Source organism: Cucurbita moschata, unplaced genomic scaffold (genome assembly GCF_002738365.1).
Source record: "Cucurbita moschata cultivar Rifu unplaced genomic scaffold, Cmos_1.0 Cmo_Scf00041, whole genome shotgun sequence".
In the NCBI taxonomy this organism is placed as follows: domain Eukaryota; kingdom Viridiplantae; phylum Streptophyta; class Magnoliopsida; order Cucurbitales; family Cucurbitaceae; genus Cucurbita; species Cucurbita moschata.
This window is the reverse complement of record NW_019268557.1, coordinates 1,468,129-1,487,545: the sequence shown is the minus strand read 5'-3', so window position 1 is coordinate 1,487,545 and position 19,417 is coordinate 1,468,129. Positions and strand designations below refer to the sequence as shown.

General features: G+C 34.4%; 3 protein-coding genes across 3 annotated transcripts; 2 read left to right on the top strand and 1 right to left on the bottom strand.

Annotated features, from left to right (window-relative positions):
- Positions 1-432: 432 nt before the first annotated feature.
- LOC111433045 (WD repeat-containing protein 3-like) lies at positions 433-7,910 on the bottom strand. Its single transcript, XM_023069945.1, has 12 exons — positions 7,461-7,910; positions 6,736-6,951; positions 5,100-6,221; positions 4,340-4,462; positions 3,579-3,760; positions 3,269-3,500; positions 2,921-3,130; positions 2,721-2,849; positions 2,053-2,121; positions 1,656-1,778; positions 1,056-1,106; positions 433-971 (listed from the first exon to the last, which is right to left on the bottom strand). The coding sequence occupies exons 1-12, from the start codon at positions 7,692-7,694 to the stop codon at positions 834-836; spliced, it is 2,829 nt and encodes a 942-aa protein (XP_022925713.1). The 5' UTR covers positions 7,695-7,910; the 3' UTR covers positions 433-833.
- Positions 7,911-13,865: 5,955 nt separating this feature from the next.
- LOC111433053 (aquaporin TIP1-1) lies at positions 13,866-15,316 on the top strand. The gene is made up of 2 exons (XM_023069956.1): positions 13,866-14,312; positions 14,622-15,316. The coding sequence occupies exons 1-2, from the start codon at positions 13,932-13,934 to the stop codon at positions 14,991-14,993; spliced, it is 753 nt and encodes a 250-aa protein (XP_022925724.1). The 5' UTR covers positions 13,866-13,931; the 3' UTR covers positions 14,994-15,316.
- Positions 15,317-16,030: 714 nt separating this feature from the next.
- On the top strand, positions 16,031-18,621 carry LOC111433047 (protein NUCLEAR FUSION DEFECTIVE 4-like). Its single transcript, XM_023069948.1, has 2 exons — positions 16,031-18,280; positions 18,400-18,621. The coding sequence occupies exon 1, from the start codon at positions 16,363-16,365 to the stop codon at positions 18,055-18,057; it is 1,695 nt and encodes a 564-aa protein (XP_022925716.1). The 5' UTR covers positions 16,031-16,362; the 3' UTR covers positions 18,058-18,280; positions 18,400-18,621.
- Positions 18,622-19,417: the final 796 nt, after the last annotated feature.

Sequence of the window (19,417 nt, the reverse complement as noted above, 5' to 3'; positions counted from 1 at the left end):
CTCGGGAAAGAATCTATACTTTTTTAATAAATAGGTTTATCGATTATTCAATGTTGTCAAACAAAGTAGTAAATTAAATAATAATATTCAAACTTTGCCGATACGGTTGAAATTACATTACTCTTTTACACTACTTTTAAAATAGCTTAGCTTAAATAAAGTCTTCGAAGTCGAATGAAATAGCTTAAAGTGGTAACAAACCTGGAAGCCAACAGTGGCTTGTAACGCCATAACATAGAGTTGTGGCGGTGAGAACCACCCAAAACCTGCACGGAAAATCAGTGTTGCAACAGAAACTTTGCTTTAGCAGTTCCTCTAAATAAAAAAAAAACGAGTCTAGGGCTATCTGAAATCGACTCCCACCGACCAATATGTGCACCCCTAATTGCGAGAATTTTGGTCGTTCGCTAGCAAATTGTCCAAGTATAAAAGAGCTATGTAAGCACTTCCAATATTTCCTCAATAAATGAAAGTAGAAATAAAAGTCCACAATTAACTCACCTACATGTAACTTAAACTGCATTTCTAGGTAAACATAATAACATTATAACAAAAATGCAGAGAATTTCTTGCTCTTATAATAGTAAGATCAAAATTGTGAAGGATATCTTACAAACTCTCCTCAATGCCTACTTTGTGCTGATTATGGGTATGCGTACGGCCATTTCAGCCTCCTTGCAGAATTCACATCTACAATGCTGCTGTCCGTCGATCTTGGTAAGCGATCATCTTACAATCTTCCGTATCTTCCTGCAGAACTGCACCCACTCTACACAAAGTGCCGAAGTAACAGGTAGGAGCCAACTTATACCCAAGCAAGTGGGACAGTGGATTTACTTGTTCTTTTTATTTCTCTTTCCTTGTCTTATATCTGTCCTCATCTCCAAACGCTTTGAATTTTGGGAACGAATTTCTTGCAGCTTCAATTTAGCGTCTTGAAATAGTGCGTCAGATCTCATGGCCATTAATTGCTGAAATGAACAAAAGAAATAAATTATTCAAAATGCCTAATCATGGCAAACAATTGCAGAAGGATATGAAACTGAAACACAGACCTTGAGATGATCCATCGCTGCTAAGTTGAAACCAATGGTGTCTTTGCATTCCTATGACATTAGACATTCATCTTGTCAACGAAGCGCATATTTTTCTAATTCAACAATATCGTGCAAAAATATGCTAAATTGTATGGTAATTAAATACTACAGAAACTTGGGGATCATGAGCGTTTCGAGTCCTCTTCTAGTGTTCACTCTTCTAAACTTTCTTTCGTGATTTATTCTCCTCTCACGATTAGCCCATTTTAGTAAAAAAATTTCTCCTTTCACTCTTCTAGTGTTCACTCTTCTAAATTTTTCTTTCGGAAGGAATGGTAGAAATTACTAGCCATAAGTGAGTATAATAGTTGTCATGAAGAAGCCCCGACCTCGGAGTAATACTTATGGTCCATTCCTGATTCAAAATTGGGTCTCATATCAAGAAACAAAAAAGTGATTCTTCCTTACAAGATGCCTCTAAAATAGTAATATCGATAGTGCAGAACCATACTAGAATATTTACATAACGTTACTCTGGAAATGTCAGATGAGACCATAAAAATGAGAAAATTAGAGGGAAAAGGCATGTATAAAATATTATAAAAATCGCAGGAGTACCTTGATTCTAGCGTAAAGAATGTCTCTTAAAATAGTCAACGCAGGTCTTGCAGCAGGGGTAGTAACAAGCTGATTATGGTGTGTCTGCAACAACACTGTAGATATCCTGCAAATGAGCTCAACCTGCAGATAACACATAAACAAACACAAGGGGCCTTTAAAAAGAATTATGAAGACATTCTTTAAAAAAAAACTCATTTTTATGATAAATAAAGTCCATAAACTTCAACCAACAATATTAAATTCCAATCAAATGAAGCAACAAGATAAATGCAATAAGTACAATAAGAATGTGCTATAAGGTCTCACTAACATAACAGTAAGCTATTGTTTGTAAGAAACCAGATCATCAATACATATGAGACTAGTCTAACTGTAGCTAGGAGTCTAGGACTACCTTGTCGGGTTTGGAAGTCCAATCTTTCAAGTAAGATAGAAGCTTCAGAGAATCAGAGAATGGTAAAGCCTGCAGAGAAACGAAATGGCAATCCTGCTTTCAGTATTGAATACCCAAATTCGAGATTGAAACTAGAAATTGCAACCTCTCAAAGACGAACAATAAATACAGGCACCAAGAAAATCTCTGGCCCATTCTAGAAAACCATTCAACATGCAAAAGAAACCCAAAGAAATAAGCAAAAAAATGTGTACTACAAATACTCAGTCAAGCTTAGCAAGAGCATAAGCATAAGAGTTTGACATAACTTATAGGCTTACGAATATAAATCACTCATGTATTTATAAGATGAGATAACACGGGACATTCAAGCAAAATGGCAATGCAGTTCTATCAACAAGAACTAGCATTTATCTGCCAAGCCTAGAAATTTGCGTGATGAAACTGAGACACTTGATTCATATCGTCCCAATAGAGCATAAGCATAAGAGTTTTGCATAAATTATAGGTTTGTGTACGAATATAAATCACCCGCATATTTATAAGATGAGGTAACACACGATATTTCAAGTCAAATGGCAATGCAGTTCTATCAACAAGAACTAGCATTGATCTGCGAAGCCTAGAAATTTGTGTGAATGAAACTGAGCACTTGATTCATATCGTACCAATAATGTCTGCTCTAAATCATTTGTGCGAACATTTGAAAGGGCACGGAGAACGTAATCAGATGGTGAGAGGCCAAGCATCATAGCATTTGGCTCAAAATGAACAGCTTTCCCATTTCTCTTCTCCTCCTAAACACAAAACATTAAATCATAAACTTGAATAAAGTAAAAATGATGAAACTTGTTAAAAGTTCACAGACCTCATTTTCAGCCATACGCTTGCTTTCTGCCTCTGCCATGTCCAGAGCATCTATAATTAAGTCTGTAGCCGAAATAGTTTCTTGAGTCTTTTTCCCAGCCAAAGCAACTGCACCCTCCTCTGGAACTTCTTCACTGGGAACAAACCTGTTCTCAAATGCATTGTCAAGGTCGGACTCAAACATTTCTTCCAGCCGTTTTTCTTTCTCTTCCTGAAATGTAAAGAAGAATCTACCGTATTGAGAATTTGTCCATTCTGGTTATTATAAGATTATATTGAACAACATTAATGGAATATTGTTCATCAATATAATGTCATTTGATACTTTGGAAGAAACAAATGACTGCACCTCTATGAAAAATGGTTCTTCAGTTCGATCCCAACGACGTATGGATCGATCATGAGATCCTGTGACTATGAAATCACCACGGTTGCTGATAGCAAGACACCAAACATCAGCATGATGCCCCTCAAGCGTTAAAAGTAACTCAAATTTGTCAGCATCCCAATACTTTACAAGACGGTCCTTTCCAACACTGAACACATAGTGAGTTTTCTTCACAAACTGAACAGCCATGACACTGAAACAGGAAAATTGCAATCAGTAATCGTTCAGCAGCATTTTCAAATATAAAGACATCTTATACTGAATGCATCACCTATCAGAATGAGCAAAAATAGACTTGTGACAATCACCAAAGTCCAAACCCCAAATCTTCAAATTTTTGTCTGCAGAGCCAGTCACTAACAAATCTCCATCTGACGAGACATCCATGCATAGAACAGGTAGCTTGTGACCATATAAAGTACGGAAAACTTTGAAGGTATCCATAAAGAAGACCTAGAATCAAAAGAATGCAAGCATTCAAAAAACATTATCAACAGACTTGAAGCAATAATATAGAAATACGTTTGGTATTATTTTATAAGAGTGTGAGAGAAATACTATTAAAAAAAATGAAGACCGTTTCAGTGAAAGTGAGGCTATAAGAATTATGACTTGTCTCTTAATACAAATCGAAATACTCAAAAAATTTGGAAAGTGAGATGTTTGACATCAAGCTCTAATAGGTTGAGCTCCTTAGGTATCTTACCACAGTATCCCAGCTCGGTCAAGGAAAGCCTTGTTAGGAAAGTCCAGATTACTTAAAAATAAGTGGTACAATGTCATTAACAATGCCACATGACAAGGGACGACTTGATTTGTATTACTAAAAAGTGAACAAAGGCTAGGGAGAAGAAAATTAAGAGTCACTTCATTCCACTTGAACTCAAACTCTATCAAAAGCAATACTCAAGAAGCTGATACAAACGCACAACAGTAGCTTGTTATGAAACTAGAGATTTTTATATGCTCGTAATCAACCATAATAGCAAAAATAAAGAATGTAAAATTTTAATATGACAAGGAAAACTGCACCTTCACTGTGGAATCCAACAGTGCTGCAGCAATATATTTGGCATCAGGACTAACAGCAGCCACAAGAACATCATCATTCATCTTCATACTCCTCACAAACGTTATAGAAAGGGTTTTAGGCTCCTGTAAATCAGATTACAACATTGGACCATCACAACGCTTGAAAAAGCCCAGATTCTAATAATGAAGACTAAAAACCACAATTAAATTGAATCTATACATACAGTAGAAACAAATTACGAGAAAATTGTGAAAAGACATCAGATTTATAAATGCAAATATGCAACTTCCTAAATGCTTCAAATAGTTCATCCACACAAATAATTAAACCAAATGTCGAAGTTCTACTAAACCCAAATATAAAGCTAAAATGAATTCTTAAAGAAAATTAAAATATCTGCGAAAAAACTATTTCATGAATATTCCATTCAAAAGCATCTACTCTGGAATCCGAAATCTAAAGATTCAGGCAGAGACATGGTTCCGAATTGAAAAGTTATTAAATCAATATAAAATGCAAAAGCATGCCGAGCAAAAATTGGATTCTTCATCAACTACAAGCTATCTAGAAGGTGACATCTCAGAGTTGTAATTGAGCACTACACTACTTCGGGGACAAGACCCATCTTATTTGAATAATACAAGTTTTCATTTTATCACAAAATAAAATAAAATAATAATCCTAATTATAAGAAGTTTCTTAAAGTCAAAAAGGGAAAATATGGAGACCATGAGAGATGAAGAAAGAACGAGAACATACTTGGTCCGATTTTTTCTCAATATGATACTCCCAAAACTTAATGTCGTGGTCAGCGCTAGCAGTGACAAATCCATTTTCATTTGGTAAACCCACTATTGACCGTATTGCGCCACCATGAGCTTCTACAACTTCGATGCAACTGCCACTTGCAATGTCCAAAATTTCTATAGCCCCACTTTTGTTTCCAACAAGTGCATACTTGTTTTGAGGAATTATTAAACCACAAAGCCCGTATCCAGAATCAATAGTACGAAGACAAGAACCAGTACTTGGATTCCAAATTTTTACAGCATTGTGACTAGTGGACATCAAAAGAGAATTATCGGAACTAAGCGCTACACTTCTGACATCCGAACGGTGCCCCAGGAGTTCAATAGAATGTAATTTCGTAACTGCGCTGCTTTCAACTGAATAAAACTCTAATAAATTATTGTTCAAAGATAATGCTAATGTGGACAGCGAATTTTTTGGAATTGATGGACAGAAAGAAATGGAACAAATTTTCTTGCTAGCCCGAATTGTGTGGAGTAGCTTAAATACGTCAGCAACTGTAATAATGGAGCCACTGACTTCTTCTCCAGTAGCATGATTTGTCTCACCATTTTCAATTACATCCAATTCTCCCTTTCCAGCTTTCTTTTCTTTCTTCCGCTTAATACGACGTTTTGCTTTATGCTTGGCTTCAGTTTCGTCCAAAACATTGAATAACTCAACAGTCTTTCCTGCCACTTGACAGGCCAACAAATTTCCAGACTTGTTAAATCTCACAGTAGCAACTCTATCCTTACTTTGTCGCATAACTTCACCAAACAGTTTTAGAACTTCCCATTTACTTTGAGTGGATTGATCTCTATCCTTCTCGGTACCATTTGCATTAGATTCATCGACAGACTTACCAGCCACCAAATCATGTTTAGTTGTGAAAAAACGAAGTTCCTGATCAGCAGATCCAGTAACTAAAAACCGCTCATCTGGATCAATGTCCATTGACCAAATTTCACTATGATGCCCACCAACTATTTGCATACAGTGCTGTGTTTCAAGATTCCACACCCTTAAAAACTTGTCTTTGGAAGAACTGACGAGTTTTTTACTTGAATCTAGAAATATTAGATCAGTTACCTGCATAAAGAATAAGGAGAAGGCATTAATGGACAAAAAAATAGCTATGAAAATGACAGGCCTCCTATATGATTTACACATGCAAGAAGGAAGCTATCAACTGGATTGGGCCTTAAAAAGGGGGAAGGAGGGAATCCTTCGACAGGGCAACTATGTAGTTTACATACACTAATCAACTACATTAGACATAACCCAACTTGAACAAGATATGTTCTAGAAGTTGTACAACTGTGCCCTTGAGTTCTATGGAGACAAGAATCTAAATCAACTAAATCGGACCTGAATTGAGTGAAAGGAAGAGGCCAAGTATCTTGAGTTGAGTCGTTTAGAAATTTAAACAAATGTTTTTGGATGAGTTGTATGGCACCTTAAATTTTTTTAATAATGTGGGCACCAAATCAAATGAAAGGTTTACAATATTTTCCATTTTGTTAGGAGAAAACTCCACTGGATGGAAAAGGGGAAGCAGTGAAAGACTTGACCCTACGGAGATCAAAATGCAATAATTGTGAACCTGATCACGATGGCCACGGAGGCGAAAGAGGCCTGTCTCACCAACAGCATCCCACAGTATAATATCGTTATCTTTGCTTCCAGATGCAAGCATAGAACCAAGCTTGTTGTACCTAAGGACGGTAACGGCCCCTTTATGTCCATGTAAAGTAGTCTCACAGGTTCCTTTGTCAGCATCCCAAATTCTTATACTACCATCAGCATATCCACTCGCGATCTGTAATAATAACAAATAATAATAATATTGAATGGTAATTCAATTTCCCATTATATAAATTCAGGCAGCGGCAAATGCTAATTTGTTTATAAACGGCACGAAACCTCCAGCCAGTTCTTACTAATTTTAACCTGCATAGCGAGAATATGCATAACAGTAAACGAATTTCAGGTCCTACGTGTGTTTTCAATTTTTTAAATCGACAAAGCAATCCGTGCTTCCAAATATTCGTGCATACAGAAACTCGAATAATGATGAGGATGAAATCTAATAGAATTAATTAATTATTTTCTTGAAGACATTTTCACTATAACTGACGATGAAACTTTCGACTGAAGAAATCTCCGCCGTCACGGTAGCGGGAAGAACTTATATATCAACAGTTTTCTGAAATCATTTGAACTATAACAATTCAGGGTATTGACATCATCCTTGACTCCATATTCAGTAGTAGCAATCTCAAACCCTGGAACTCTAAAATAAATTTCTCCATTAGAAAAACGACTTACCAGAAAAGATGGAGCCGAGGCGACGGACGTAACAGCAAGAGAAGGACCACGAGAGCCCTGAGTAGGTGTTAAATTCTTGGTGCAGACACCTTGACGAACATTCCAGACTCCAATCTTTTCAAGAGCTGGAGCTATGAGATGCTTTCCGGAACTATCGTATGTAATATTGGAATCAATGGAGACAATCACTCCGAAAGCCGCCGCAGGCTCGTATCGGAGGTAAGCCTTCACCATGGAGAGGCGTGGAAGACTGAGTGTGGAGCTTACCACGAGAAGCTGCAGAAGAACACGGAAGCAGTCTTACGGCTACGAGAGTGGCGTGCCGGCGTGCGTCTGCAGCAGAGGTATAGGAGGGCGAGATGGGGCGACGGCGTGCGGCTGCAGGGGGAGAACAAAGAAAAGGATGGAGGTTTTAGAAAAGGAGGGAGGATTTGGAGGGTTTTACCTTTTAGACGTTTTAATTTTATGCCTACTAAAAATTTATATTTTATATTTAATAAATCAATTTTATTAAATATAGATATGAAGATTAGTAAATTAGACACAAATTTAAAAGGAATTATTTTATAAATTAATTATTTTTATTTTTATAAATGTTAAAAAATAACGTGATTTTAATTATTCCCCATCTGCCTCGATTTAATCATCCAACCCAGCAAATAAGAAATAGCAGTAGTTTGATTAATGGGCCTGAGTCCAGTTTAACGGATTTGTAGGCCGAAGCCCATTTCAGCAGTTTTCTATTGGGCCGCCTAAGCGTCTCCATTGCCTTGCAACTCAGTCCAAAAATAATCACGCGATTTAATTACGTCATCATCGCAATTAGCACACTTTTCTTAATTAGATTAATCCATTGTGACCTAAATAATTCGAATATATTTCATAATTCAATTTTTTTATTTTTCGGAAAAAACAAAAAAAAAAAAACTAATATTTTCTATAATGCACCTTACATTAATAAATGTCATAATTTAAAATATAAGACATTTATTTAAAATGTGTTCTCTAGCAAGATTAGTTTTCCACGGTTAGCCCACTTTGCTTCAATTTTTCTGTTGTTTTCTAAATATTGACCTAAGGGAAAAAGAACTATATTTGAACCCAATCTCCAAATTTGAAATCCAACCTGAATTTATTGGTTCAGAAAATTAGTTCAATTAGAAATATTAATCAAATCCAACCCAACTCAACCTCTATAATTCGAGTTTGGTCGGATTGTCTGGTTAAACGTACACCCGTAGTAGATATTATATTTGAGACTTTACAAATTCAAATTTTGTAGTCTAAAAACTCTCAATTTAATATCTGTTACATATAAAATTAAATTTGATGTCTAATGAAATTATAAGATTTCAATCTTGTATGTACGGACCAAATTATCTAAAAATTTAAATAATAAATTTGTATAATTCATAAATGTTATTAAACTATATATAAATTCATAAAATTCAAATGTCTTTTATTTGAAATAAATAATTTTAAAAAAAAATCTAGAAGTTACGTGGTCGGAGAACTTCTGGTCTACTGGCCGGTGGCGACCCAACAAAAAGACGGCCGGCCGGCTGTATGTGTCAAATATTACTGCACTCGGCTTGTCCCACATCGGCTAAACGGTCCAAACAACTGCACGAGATGAATATTTAAAAGCGACGCTTCCTCCTCGCTCTCCCGCGTAAATGTCTCAGCCAATCACCTAACGTATATATTATCGGTTCAATATCATAAAGGTGGGCCCCCGGCCCATATAGTGTCAACATAAATTCAAAATTTAAATAAATGAAAAATCTATTTTTCCAAGTTGGAGCGTCCTTTTCAGTGGCCCACCGGGCCGTCCAAGCGCCGACCATGCGTCGCACCCACAAGCTTAGGGCCTGGCTTAACTCTCCAATTTCGGCGCGACAAATAAAATTGGAAGGGAATTTTCGTAAATGCCCCTCTTCTTTTGACATAAAATAAATAAATACTGCACTCTTAAGTCATAAGTATAATAAATATCTGTCGGTCTACTGAAATAAATTATGTGAATGAGAATTAAGGGTGAAATGAGACAAAGAAAAAGTGATATAACCGACCATTGTATTGCCTCTCGCTTTCATTGCCACCCACCACTCATTTTTACCAATAGTTTTCTTCCATTCAAAATATGGTCAAGCAATTCAAAAATCAATCTCGGTCTCATTAATTTAGCTGACTTAATATTTTTTTTAAATATAATATCATACCACTTTTAAAAAAATGTTTTTAAGGTTATAATGAAAATAATAATAATTATTTTTTAATGTTATATATATAGAGATATTATAAGCAACGATATGAAGGGATGATATGTCTTTCGACCCTAATATATTCGCCCGTTAAGGATGACTCTAATCCAAATATCTGAAAATGTTTTGTTTTTTTTTCCTGTTAGACCACGAAAACCAACTTCCCGATCTTTGGACTAGAAAATAAGCCACTAACAAGTTATGGCGTTAATAAACTCGAACTTTGTCAATAAAAGCTTGGATTTTGTCCCGATTGATTTATAGAGAACAGCGAACCTGCCTCATCCGAGAAATAAATATATCCCTACTCTTTTAGCTATACCATTTAGGAGTGTAATAGCTTCAATGAGTGGATAGAGCCAACAAGCTTCAAAAACTCTTTTACATCAAAATTGAATATCGTTAATAAACATTTCATTTAGGTAATCTTCGGTCAATAAAACATTGAATTAAACCCATATAAATATATTAGAAAAAAAAAAAAGAAGGTGAAAAATAAAATGTAAAACGACAAAGATTCGCAAGACGATCCCTCTAATTTCCATTTTCAAGTAACAACAACAAACAAGAGAGAGCCAATAGCAAACGCCAGCCTGGCTTTAACATGTTTGGTTCCCTTCCTTCATATTGACATTATCAATTGCTCTTTTTATCCGGCCTTTTTTTCATTTTTATATTTTCGATATTATATATATATATGTATATGTATATGTAAAACAACTAAAATTTTCTATTGAAATGTTCGAGAATTCTCAATCCTTTCAAATTCTTTGAAATTTAGTTAGTTTGTATTGATATGCGGAGAGATCTGTCTCTCTTCAGCTTTCTTTCAATCCACATCGACTAAGTGAGATATTGTTTACTAAAAGTCGTCAAGGGTGGAACAAACATATACTAGTTCGATAAGTTAAGGAAAAACAACCATCGTTTGGTTTTGAAACTTGCAATCTAGCATTTCAAAATTCGATGTAAAGGTTATATATCACCACCTCTATCGACCTAACTACTCATATTTTCTTTTCAAAATCTATCATGGAAACTGTACCCCTATAAAATTCTAGATATTGAATCCTCCTACATAGGTTGGACAAGTTTGGATTTTCGTACGCTCAGCAAATTGCTAGTTTGGATCGTGAAACTATCGCTCGAAAAGTAAGCAAATTGGCCCCTATTTAGTCACAAAGACAATGATTCTTATTAGGTTAGGGGTGACCGACCTGGAAATTACCCAAAATTGGTAAAGTATGCGTTTTTATCATACCACTTCACTATATGCAAATTAAAATACTAACGTCCTTAATTTAATTTAAAATTTTAATAATAAAAACAAATAATATTTATTCAAGATTTTAAATTTTACGAAGCTAAATATATTTTAAAGCACTTAAAACTTACAACATTTGCCTCACATTTTAATTTGAATATTAACATTTTCTAGAATTCTCTACGCCCTTTCCCCTCAGCCATAAAGCAAACTATAATAATAATAATAATAATAAATGTCACTTTCAAGATAATATCATTACACGCCGTACCCATTTATGGGATCTTATCTCTTTCCACTTTGAAGCTTTACCATATCACTCATTTAAATAACACCAAAAAAAAAAAGGACTTTCATTACGTGGCTCAAATCAAACCATACAATCCAAATTCTACGTTAATCATCAAAAATAAAATTGGAATCGAAAATGTGTATTCTCATAGATATTCATAACGTTTAAATAAAATACAAACTACCAACTAATACCTATAAATAAAGAAAATATAAACTAATTAAATATTATAAATAAAATAAAATATATTACTAATCAAATCATAAAAAAATAATATTAACGAATTACGAACGTATATTCCATAATTAATTATTATAACCTTGTTTGCTTTATTTTTAGAAATAAATTATTCTTAATAAAGATAAGTGGGCAGATAAAACAACTTTAAAATTAAGGAATTTTGTGCCGATATGAGCATTGTATTAATGGTTAGAATATATATTTATATAGTTTTTAAAATAAATAATTATATTTAATTGTTCCAAAGTTACACGCAAGTTAAAATTTCACGTCCTTCATGCTCAAAATTCAAATTTCAAGTTTTCGTCCCTCACGTCACGATTTTTATAGCTATCCTTATCCGATAATTTAGCGGATGTCAAATATAGTTAATTTTCGTTGAATTTTATGTAATTAATGTGTCATGACACCTTAATATTTGATATTTAATTTTTATAATATTAGTCAATTTTTAAAATAATTAAGTAAAATAACTTGACAACCTAACGCAACCCAATCTGAAAATAAAAATATTGGATTAAGTGAATTAGGTCAAGTTGTGAACTATATTCGAGTTAATTAGATTATTAATCCACCCAACCTAAAATTTCAAGTGGACCAGATTTATAATTAATTTGTATGTTTAGAATCTAAAAGTGTTTAATTTGTTACATAAAAGATAAATTTTATCGTCTAAGTTTATATATAATCTATGGATTACCATTAACTTGTTAATGAAATTACGACCTCTAAACTTCATATTATCAACTTAATCAATTATGATACGAATATTTTTAACGCAGTTAAAATTAAGAACGTCTAAAAATATATATATAAAAATGATAAATTTTAATATTTATAAATAAAAAAAAGACTGGTCGCACCAATGTGACATCGAAAGAAAATTATTATATGATTAGTCGAAAATGATTTATCATTTTTTAGAACAGAAAATGATATATAATTGAAGTTTAATGAAGTTGATACTTATCGCCTGCGGTGGGATCGTTTACAATGTTTTGTTACTAAACAAAAAGAAAAACAAAAAATAAATAAATATAAAATAGAGAGAGGGCAAAGAACATCCAAGGGAATATTCTAATATATAATAATATTTTTGGGTTTTTTAAAGATATTTTTCTGGTTATTTTGGACGTTAGTTTGTCCTATTGCTTTCGCATTAATAAATTTATTTTATTTTCAAATTAGGCGCATAGGCTATAACATTAATACGACTTTATTTTTAATATAAGCTTTAAAATTTGTCCTATTCGAATAATTATGAGAAATTAATTTTCATTTTCCTCTTAATTTTCATTTTTGTAATTTCCTATTTAGCTCCGTTGGGGGATCGATCCCTTTCAAAGAACTAATTTAAAAAAATTGGTATTTGATATTATTAAATATCATCCCGTCTTAAATTATCCAAAGATTCCATTAAGATAAGTTAGATAACTATTCACTAATAAAAATTTAAATTATTTAAACAAATTTAATGGTAGACTTTGTGATTTAATATGGTACCTAAACCACTTATTATATTATACTAATTCACAATTAATCAAATCACTTCATACTTATATTTTAAAACGAGTATAATTATTAATATTAATAATTAGAAACAAAACAGTAAAAATTTAGCATAAATGGTAATAAATAGAGAGTTTAAAATGTCAGTACTCAAAATTAATAGAGTTACCTTAAAAAGTATATTTATAATGAATATTTTCAAATTTTGATTAAATAAGGTGTCATAATAATGATATTTATAAATATTAAATTTGTTTTGATTTAGACTCTAAAACAAAATAAGTAAATAAGAAAAAGTAATTCTAAGATATTAGTTATTTGAAACGAGTTTTTATGATTTACAATTAATTAGTTAATTAATTGATAGCCTTCCAAAACAAGATTTTTTTTTTCTTGAAATTCAATTTTTGAGATTATATATATATATATATATATATATTTTATTTATTTGGATTAATAATAGCAAAAAAAAAAAAAAAGAAGGAAAATGGAGAAATAATTGAACGTGGGAAGTGGATTCGATGTCTCCAGAGAACAAACGAAAGCAGACGAAATCCACATCATTTGCACGTTACGTGTCCTTATCAACAAAAGGACACGTGTCAAAATCACGACAGTCTAGCACCGAATTGCTTCGCTGGATCTGGGCGGTCTTCGGATAACAGCGGCAACCAATAAATATTTCCCCTTATATTTAACAGCCTGGCCATGTCCACCAATCACGTTCAACTATTAATTAATTTTTCATCTCAAAAATTCCCAATTATTACCGGCAACCTGTTACAGCCGGTTAGGCCTGCCCCCGAACGTTCTCATTATAAGGCCAAGAAATGGACGTGAATATGGAGTACTAATCTTAGAGTGAGTGAAATAATTCATTTTAGAGCTCTCCAATTACAGCCATGCCGATCCGTAACATCGCCGTTGGAAGGCCCGATGAGGCTACCAGTCCGGATGCTTTGAAGGCTGGGTTGGCTGAGTTCATTTCCACCTTGATTTTTGTTTTTGCCGGCCAAGGTTCCGGCATAGCCTTCAGTAAGCTTACTGACGGCGGCGCCGCCACTCCCGCCGGCCTCATCTCCGCCTCCATCGCTCATGCCTTTGCCCTGTTTGTCGCCGTCTCCGTCGGCGCTAACATCTCTGGCGGCCACGTCAACCCCGCTGTTACCTTCGGCGCCTTCGTCGGCGGTAACATCACCCTCCTACGTGGCATCATCTACTGGATTGCCCAGCTCCTCGGATCCGTCGTTGCCTGCTTGCTCCTTAAGTTCGTTACTGGCTTGGTGAGTCACCTAAAGTTTTTAACATTAAATAATTAAACTAAAATATAATCACAGGAAGTTAACACAATGCAGCTGACAATTTTTGTATATAAAAAAATTAATTATAATTATAAGGATTTAATATAAAATTTTAACACGCGTGAAAATATGTCAATTTTACTGCGAAAAAATATTTTAAAAAAATTATCAAATTTAACAAAAATGTGAGTTAATTATTCGGGTGAGATGTCGTTATTTCCGTTATATGGAAGAAAATCCCGTTTACTGGTAAATAATTGATGTTGGGGGTTATGTTTGTGTGCATGGCAGCCCACCGGAAGCTTCGCTCTATCAGCTGGAGTCGGTGAACTAAACGCCTTCGTTTTCGAGATCGTGATGACATTCGGATTGGTGTACACAGTGTACGCGACGGCAGTGGATCCCAAGAAGGGCAGTTTGGGAACAATTGCACCCATCGCAATCGGTTTCATCGTCGGAGCTAACATCTTAGCCGGTGGAGCATTCACCGGAGCCTCGATGAACCCAGCGGTGGCATTTGGACCATCCGTGGTGAGCTGGTCATGGGACAACCACTGGGTCTACTGGGCTGGACCTCTGATCGGAGGTGGTCTTGCTGGGCTCATCTACGAGTTCATCTTCATCTCCAACTCCCACGAGCAACTCCCAAGCACCGACTACTAAGCAACAACCACCACTCACGGCAGCGGCGGCCATGTTTAATTTGGTGTATTTGGTTTTGTTAATTGTTTTTAATCGGACGGGTTTGGGTCGTGTCTTATTTGTGACCGTTGATCTTTTCACAATTTGATCATCATCTTTACCTGGGACCTACGGTGATTTCATTGAAGATGAAAATCAAGGCCAGGTTGTAATTTGTGTTATTCTGCTCCTGTCTGTACGTGAATTTTCAGTCTTCTCCTTCTTTGTCCAGTTCGATAATTTTCTAAATTCAAGACTTTATTTTTCTCCATTTTTCTGAATAATGCAGTGGGCCCCATTTGCCACATTCGGAATTGCTTGGGTAATAATAACATTTCTTTTTTTTCTTTTTTTCTTCAATAATGCAAAGCTCAGATTGCATCACATAAATCCGTAATGCCTTTACCAGTTGCGTGTTTCAGTAAATATTTCTTTATTTATTTAAATAAATAAATATAAAGACATCACATATTTATATACATATTTTTAGCTCTGTTATCTCATTATTAGACATAATTTTAGAATTTTAAAAATTAATGAAATTCATAGGAAAATTAAAAATATATCTAAATATTAAATTTATAATTATCTTTAAAAATATAATATAACCCAAAAAAAAAAAAAAAACTTTTAAATAACAAGCACGTGATGGGTAGATCATACAATTTTTTTCTTAGGTTTTAACTAATATCCAAACTTTTTAGCTAATAATTACAATAATTTAAGATTTAATAATTTTGCTTACGGCTCTCTTCCCTTCTCTTGCGGGGAATCCAATGAAATTAGTACAAACAATTTCTTTATTAATTTGATCCATTTTTACTTTTAACCATTTCATTACAATTTTGAAATAATAAAATTTTGAAAAGCTGCGTAGAGATTAAAGATAAACTCGAGAAAATTAGTCGATATTTGTGTTTATTTAGTCATAAATTTTAAAATTTTAAAATATATGTATACTTTTAATTTTACAATCAGTAATTGCTGAAATATTAAAAAAAATAAAAAATAAAAAATTAATAATCTCCAAAGATCTGGCAATATGGTCGTCGCAAATCCTCTCATTGTTTCTGTAAGATCGCAGAACAAACACAAATTGCGTCCTGCAAAGAATCCGGTGAGGAATTTTGGCCTGAGGATGTACCTGACGTTGACGACGGCGATATTTGGCCGGCGTATGAAAGGGAGGAGCTGAGAATATCGGCTTGTCATTCCCTTCCGTTGCTCTTTTCAATTTCTATCAATGTGAACACAGCTGCAATTTTGCAAAATATCTTCCTTAATTGCGCTTCGCCATCACCCATCAGCTCTTCCATCTCTCTATTAAGTTTGGATTCATTGCGCTGCAGCTATGGGAGGCGTAAGATTCAGCATCAGGACTTTACGAAGTTCTGTCCCAATGAGGAATTTCGTCTGGCAAGTTCTATTGGGCCGATGGTTCACCGTCTTCGCTTCTTTATTGATCATGTCCGTTTCCGGCGCCACATACATGTTTGCACTCTACTCCGCCGACATCAAATCCTCCTTGGATTACGATCAGACCACGCTCAACCTCATCGGCTTCTTCAAGGATCTGGGTGCCAACGTTGGAGTCTTCTCGGGCCTCATCAATGAAATTACACCGCCTTGGGTCGTCCTCTTAATTGGTGGGGTAATGAATTTCTTTGGCTATTTCATGATTTGGCTTTCTGTCACTCACCGAATCCCCAAACCCAAACTGCCCGCTATGTGTTTGTATATATGCCTAGGTGCGAATTCTCAGACATTTGCTAATACAGGGGCTTTGATCCCTTCAGTGAAGAATTTCCCCCAGAATCGAGGTAATGTATTGGGTTTATTGAAAGGATTTGTTGGGTTGAGTGGGGCAATTTTGACTCAGATTTACCATGCTTTTTATGGAGATGATTCTAAGGATTTTATCTTGCTCATTGCTTGGCTGCCTACTGCTGTTTCTTTCTTGCTTCTTCGGGTTGTTAGAGTAGTGGAAGTGAACCGAATATCCAAATCCAGTGATCTAAAGAATTTCTATTATATGCTCTACACTTCCCTTGTTCTTGCTGGCTTCCTCATGATCTTGATCATTATTCAAAACGAGCTCATTTTTACTAGAATTCAGTATTTGGGTTGTGCATTTATCCTCCTAGTGCTTCTTTTTCTTCCCCTTGTCGTTGTTATAAGAGAAGAATTCCTCATGAGGAAGAGGAAATCACAAGATATGGATGTAATTTCTGTGCTTCCACTAGACCCATCTCCCGTTGAATTATCATCCTCTAGACCACCAAGTTCTTGCTTCAAAAATGTGTTCAAACCGCCGGAAAGAGGAGACGATTACACCATTTTACAAGCAATTTTCAGTGTAGATATGTTGATACTGTTTGTTGCTACAATCTGTGGGGCTGGTGGGGCTTTGACTGCAATGGACAACTTGGGTCAGATAGGCAGCTCCCTTGGCTACTCAGCTCATAGCATTTCTACTTTCACTTCCCTCGTGAGTATATGGGGCTTTCTCGGTCGAGCATTTTCAGGTTATGCTTCTGAATTCTTATGGACCAAATATAGCTTCTCTCGCCCTCTGTTCTTCACTCTTGTGCTTCTTTTCTCTTGCGTTGGTCATCTTCTAATTGCCTTTGGAGTCCCAACTTCCCTTTATTTTTCTTCAGTGATCATTGGATTTTGCTTTGGAGCACAATGGCCATTGATTTTTGCCATTGTTTCTGAATTATTTGGGTTGAAATACTATGCAACTTTGTATAGCATAAGCGGCATTGCTAGCCCAGTTGGCTCATACATTTTCAATGTGAAAGTAGCTGGCTTTTTATACGACCAAGAGGCTAGAAAGCAAATGGCTGCCTCTGGTCTTGTAACTGTTGCTGGTAGGGACTTGGCCTGCAAGGGCGTCCATTGTTATAGATTAGCTTTTCTGATAATCACTGCTGCAACCGTGTTGGGTTGTGTTGTTTCTTTCATTTTGGTGCTTCGAACTTGGGAATTCTATAAGGGTGATATCTATAAGAAGTTTAGAGAGGAAAGAACGGAAACAGAATGATAAAGTTAGTGTTCTCGGTTCTATGAAAGGTGAAACGTTGCAGGTCTCCGGCATCAGAACCTCCCCTTTCCTTTGACCAATGCGTCATCGAACCAAGCGGTCTAGTCTCCACCTACATTCACCCTCTGTCGGGTGGAAATAGTTGTTGGAACTGGTTTTCCAATTCTATCTCAAACCGGGAGTTGAGCAGAATGTTGCCTTTTGTTTTGGTGAAAGATAGAAGGTAAGATCTTCATTAACACTATTGATACTATCCAAATTTAGTACTGCTCGTGTAGAGAGGTGATCTACCATTTTGCTCTGAAGTCGTAATCTAAAACCATCGAGATTGTTTCTGTGTAGGTAACCATTGTGAGAGTGGAGATCGAACCATCAACTATTGGAATGATAATTTGTGAGTTTATCCCACTTAGACCGACTTGAAAATAGGTTCGTTTCCGTAATGTTATAGCCTCACTTTGATTATCGTGTCCCACTTGGAATTCATCTTTGTAACTCCATATGCCTTCTGCTTTCATTTCCAAATTACAAATTTATTAATAAACCAATTTGAATGATTCGTTATACTTTATGGTATTTAATAAGTCAATTTAATGTTTGGATAGTAAAAGACTCATTCACCCTCGAACTTCAATTTTTTTTTTTTTAATAAAAACATTTCAATGGTTTTTGTTTATCCAATAGAATATATATATTTTTTAAATGTATATATAAAAAACTATTATAGAAATTTTAATAACATAATTTGGTGGAACTTATTTCTAGTTTGAATTAGTTATAAAATATATGATATTCGTAATTATCTAATATTTGAAAAATATATATATTAGTCCAGAAATATATCTTAAATATTAGATTTGATTAGTAGTATATTTTATTTTATTTTCAAAATTTAGTTAATTTATATATTTTTTGATGTGTAAGTATTAGTTGGTATCTTGTATCCTATTTAAAGGTTGTGAATATTAACGAATATTGAACATTCGATCCCAATTTTATATTTTATTCTTAAATCTGTATTATTTGGTTGAGTAATAATATTTTTATATCGATTTACACTTTTGAGCAATAGATATTAAGTCAAATTTATATTTTATAAAAAATTTATATTCCAAACAAAATTGATGGGCGAAAAGGTAAAATCCAACGTGATAGATACATAATGAATTAATGTAATTTGGATAAATATCCTTATCAATTCTTAATTGCTTAAATTTAATTTCCATTCACATACATATCATATCATTATTTCCAAATTCACAAGGTTAAAAAAAATAAATGTTAAAAAAGATCTTTACAGTTAAATTCTTTTCATTTTTTTTTAAAATTTAAAAATACTCTGACTATTAGTGGAAGAAAA

Bases quoted from the DNA above. Each gene is read 5' to 3' on its own strand.
- LOC111433053 (XM_023069956.1), top strand. From the start codon at position 13,932: ATGCCGATCCGTAACATCGCCGTTGGAAGGCCCGATGAGGCTACCAGT. The intron at 14,313-14,621 runs GTGAGTCACCTA...TGTGCATGGCAG, and splicing joins TTAAGTTCGTTACTGGCTTG to CCCACCGGAAGCTTCGCTCT.
- LOC111433047 (XM_023069948.1), top strand. From the start codon at position 16,363: ATGGGAGGCGTAAGATTCAGCATCAGGACTTTACGAAGTTCTGTCCCA.
- LOC111433045 (XM_023069945.1), bottom strand. From the start codon at position 7,694: ATGGTGAAGGCTTACCTCCGATACGAGCCTGCGGCGGCTTTCGGAGTG. The intron at 3,501-3,578 runs GTGATGCATTCA...TTCCTGTTTCAG, and splicing joins ATTTTTGCTCATTCTGATAG to TGTCATGGCTGTTCAGTTTG. The intron at 2,122-2,720 runs GTACGATATGAA...GTTTCTCTGCAG, and splicing joins ATTTAGAGCAGACATTATTG to GCTTTACCATTCTCTGATTC.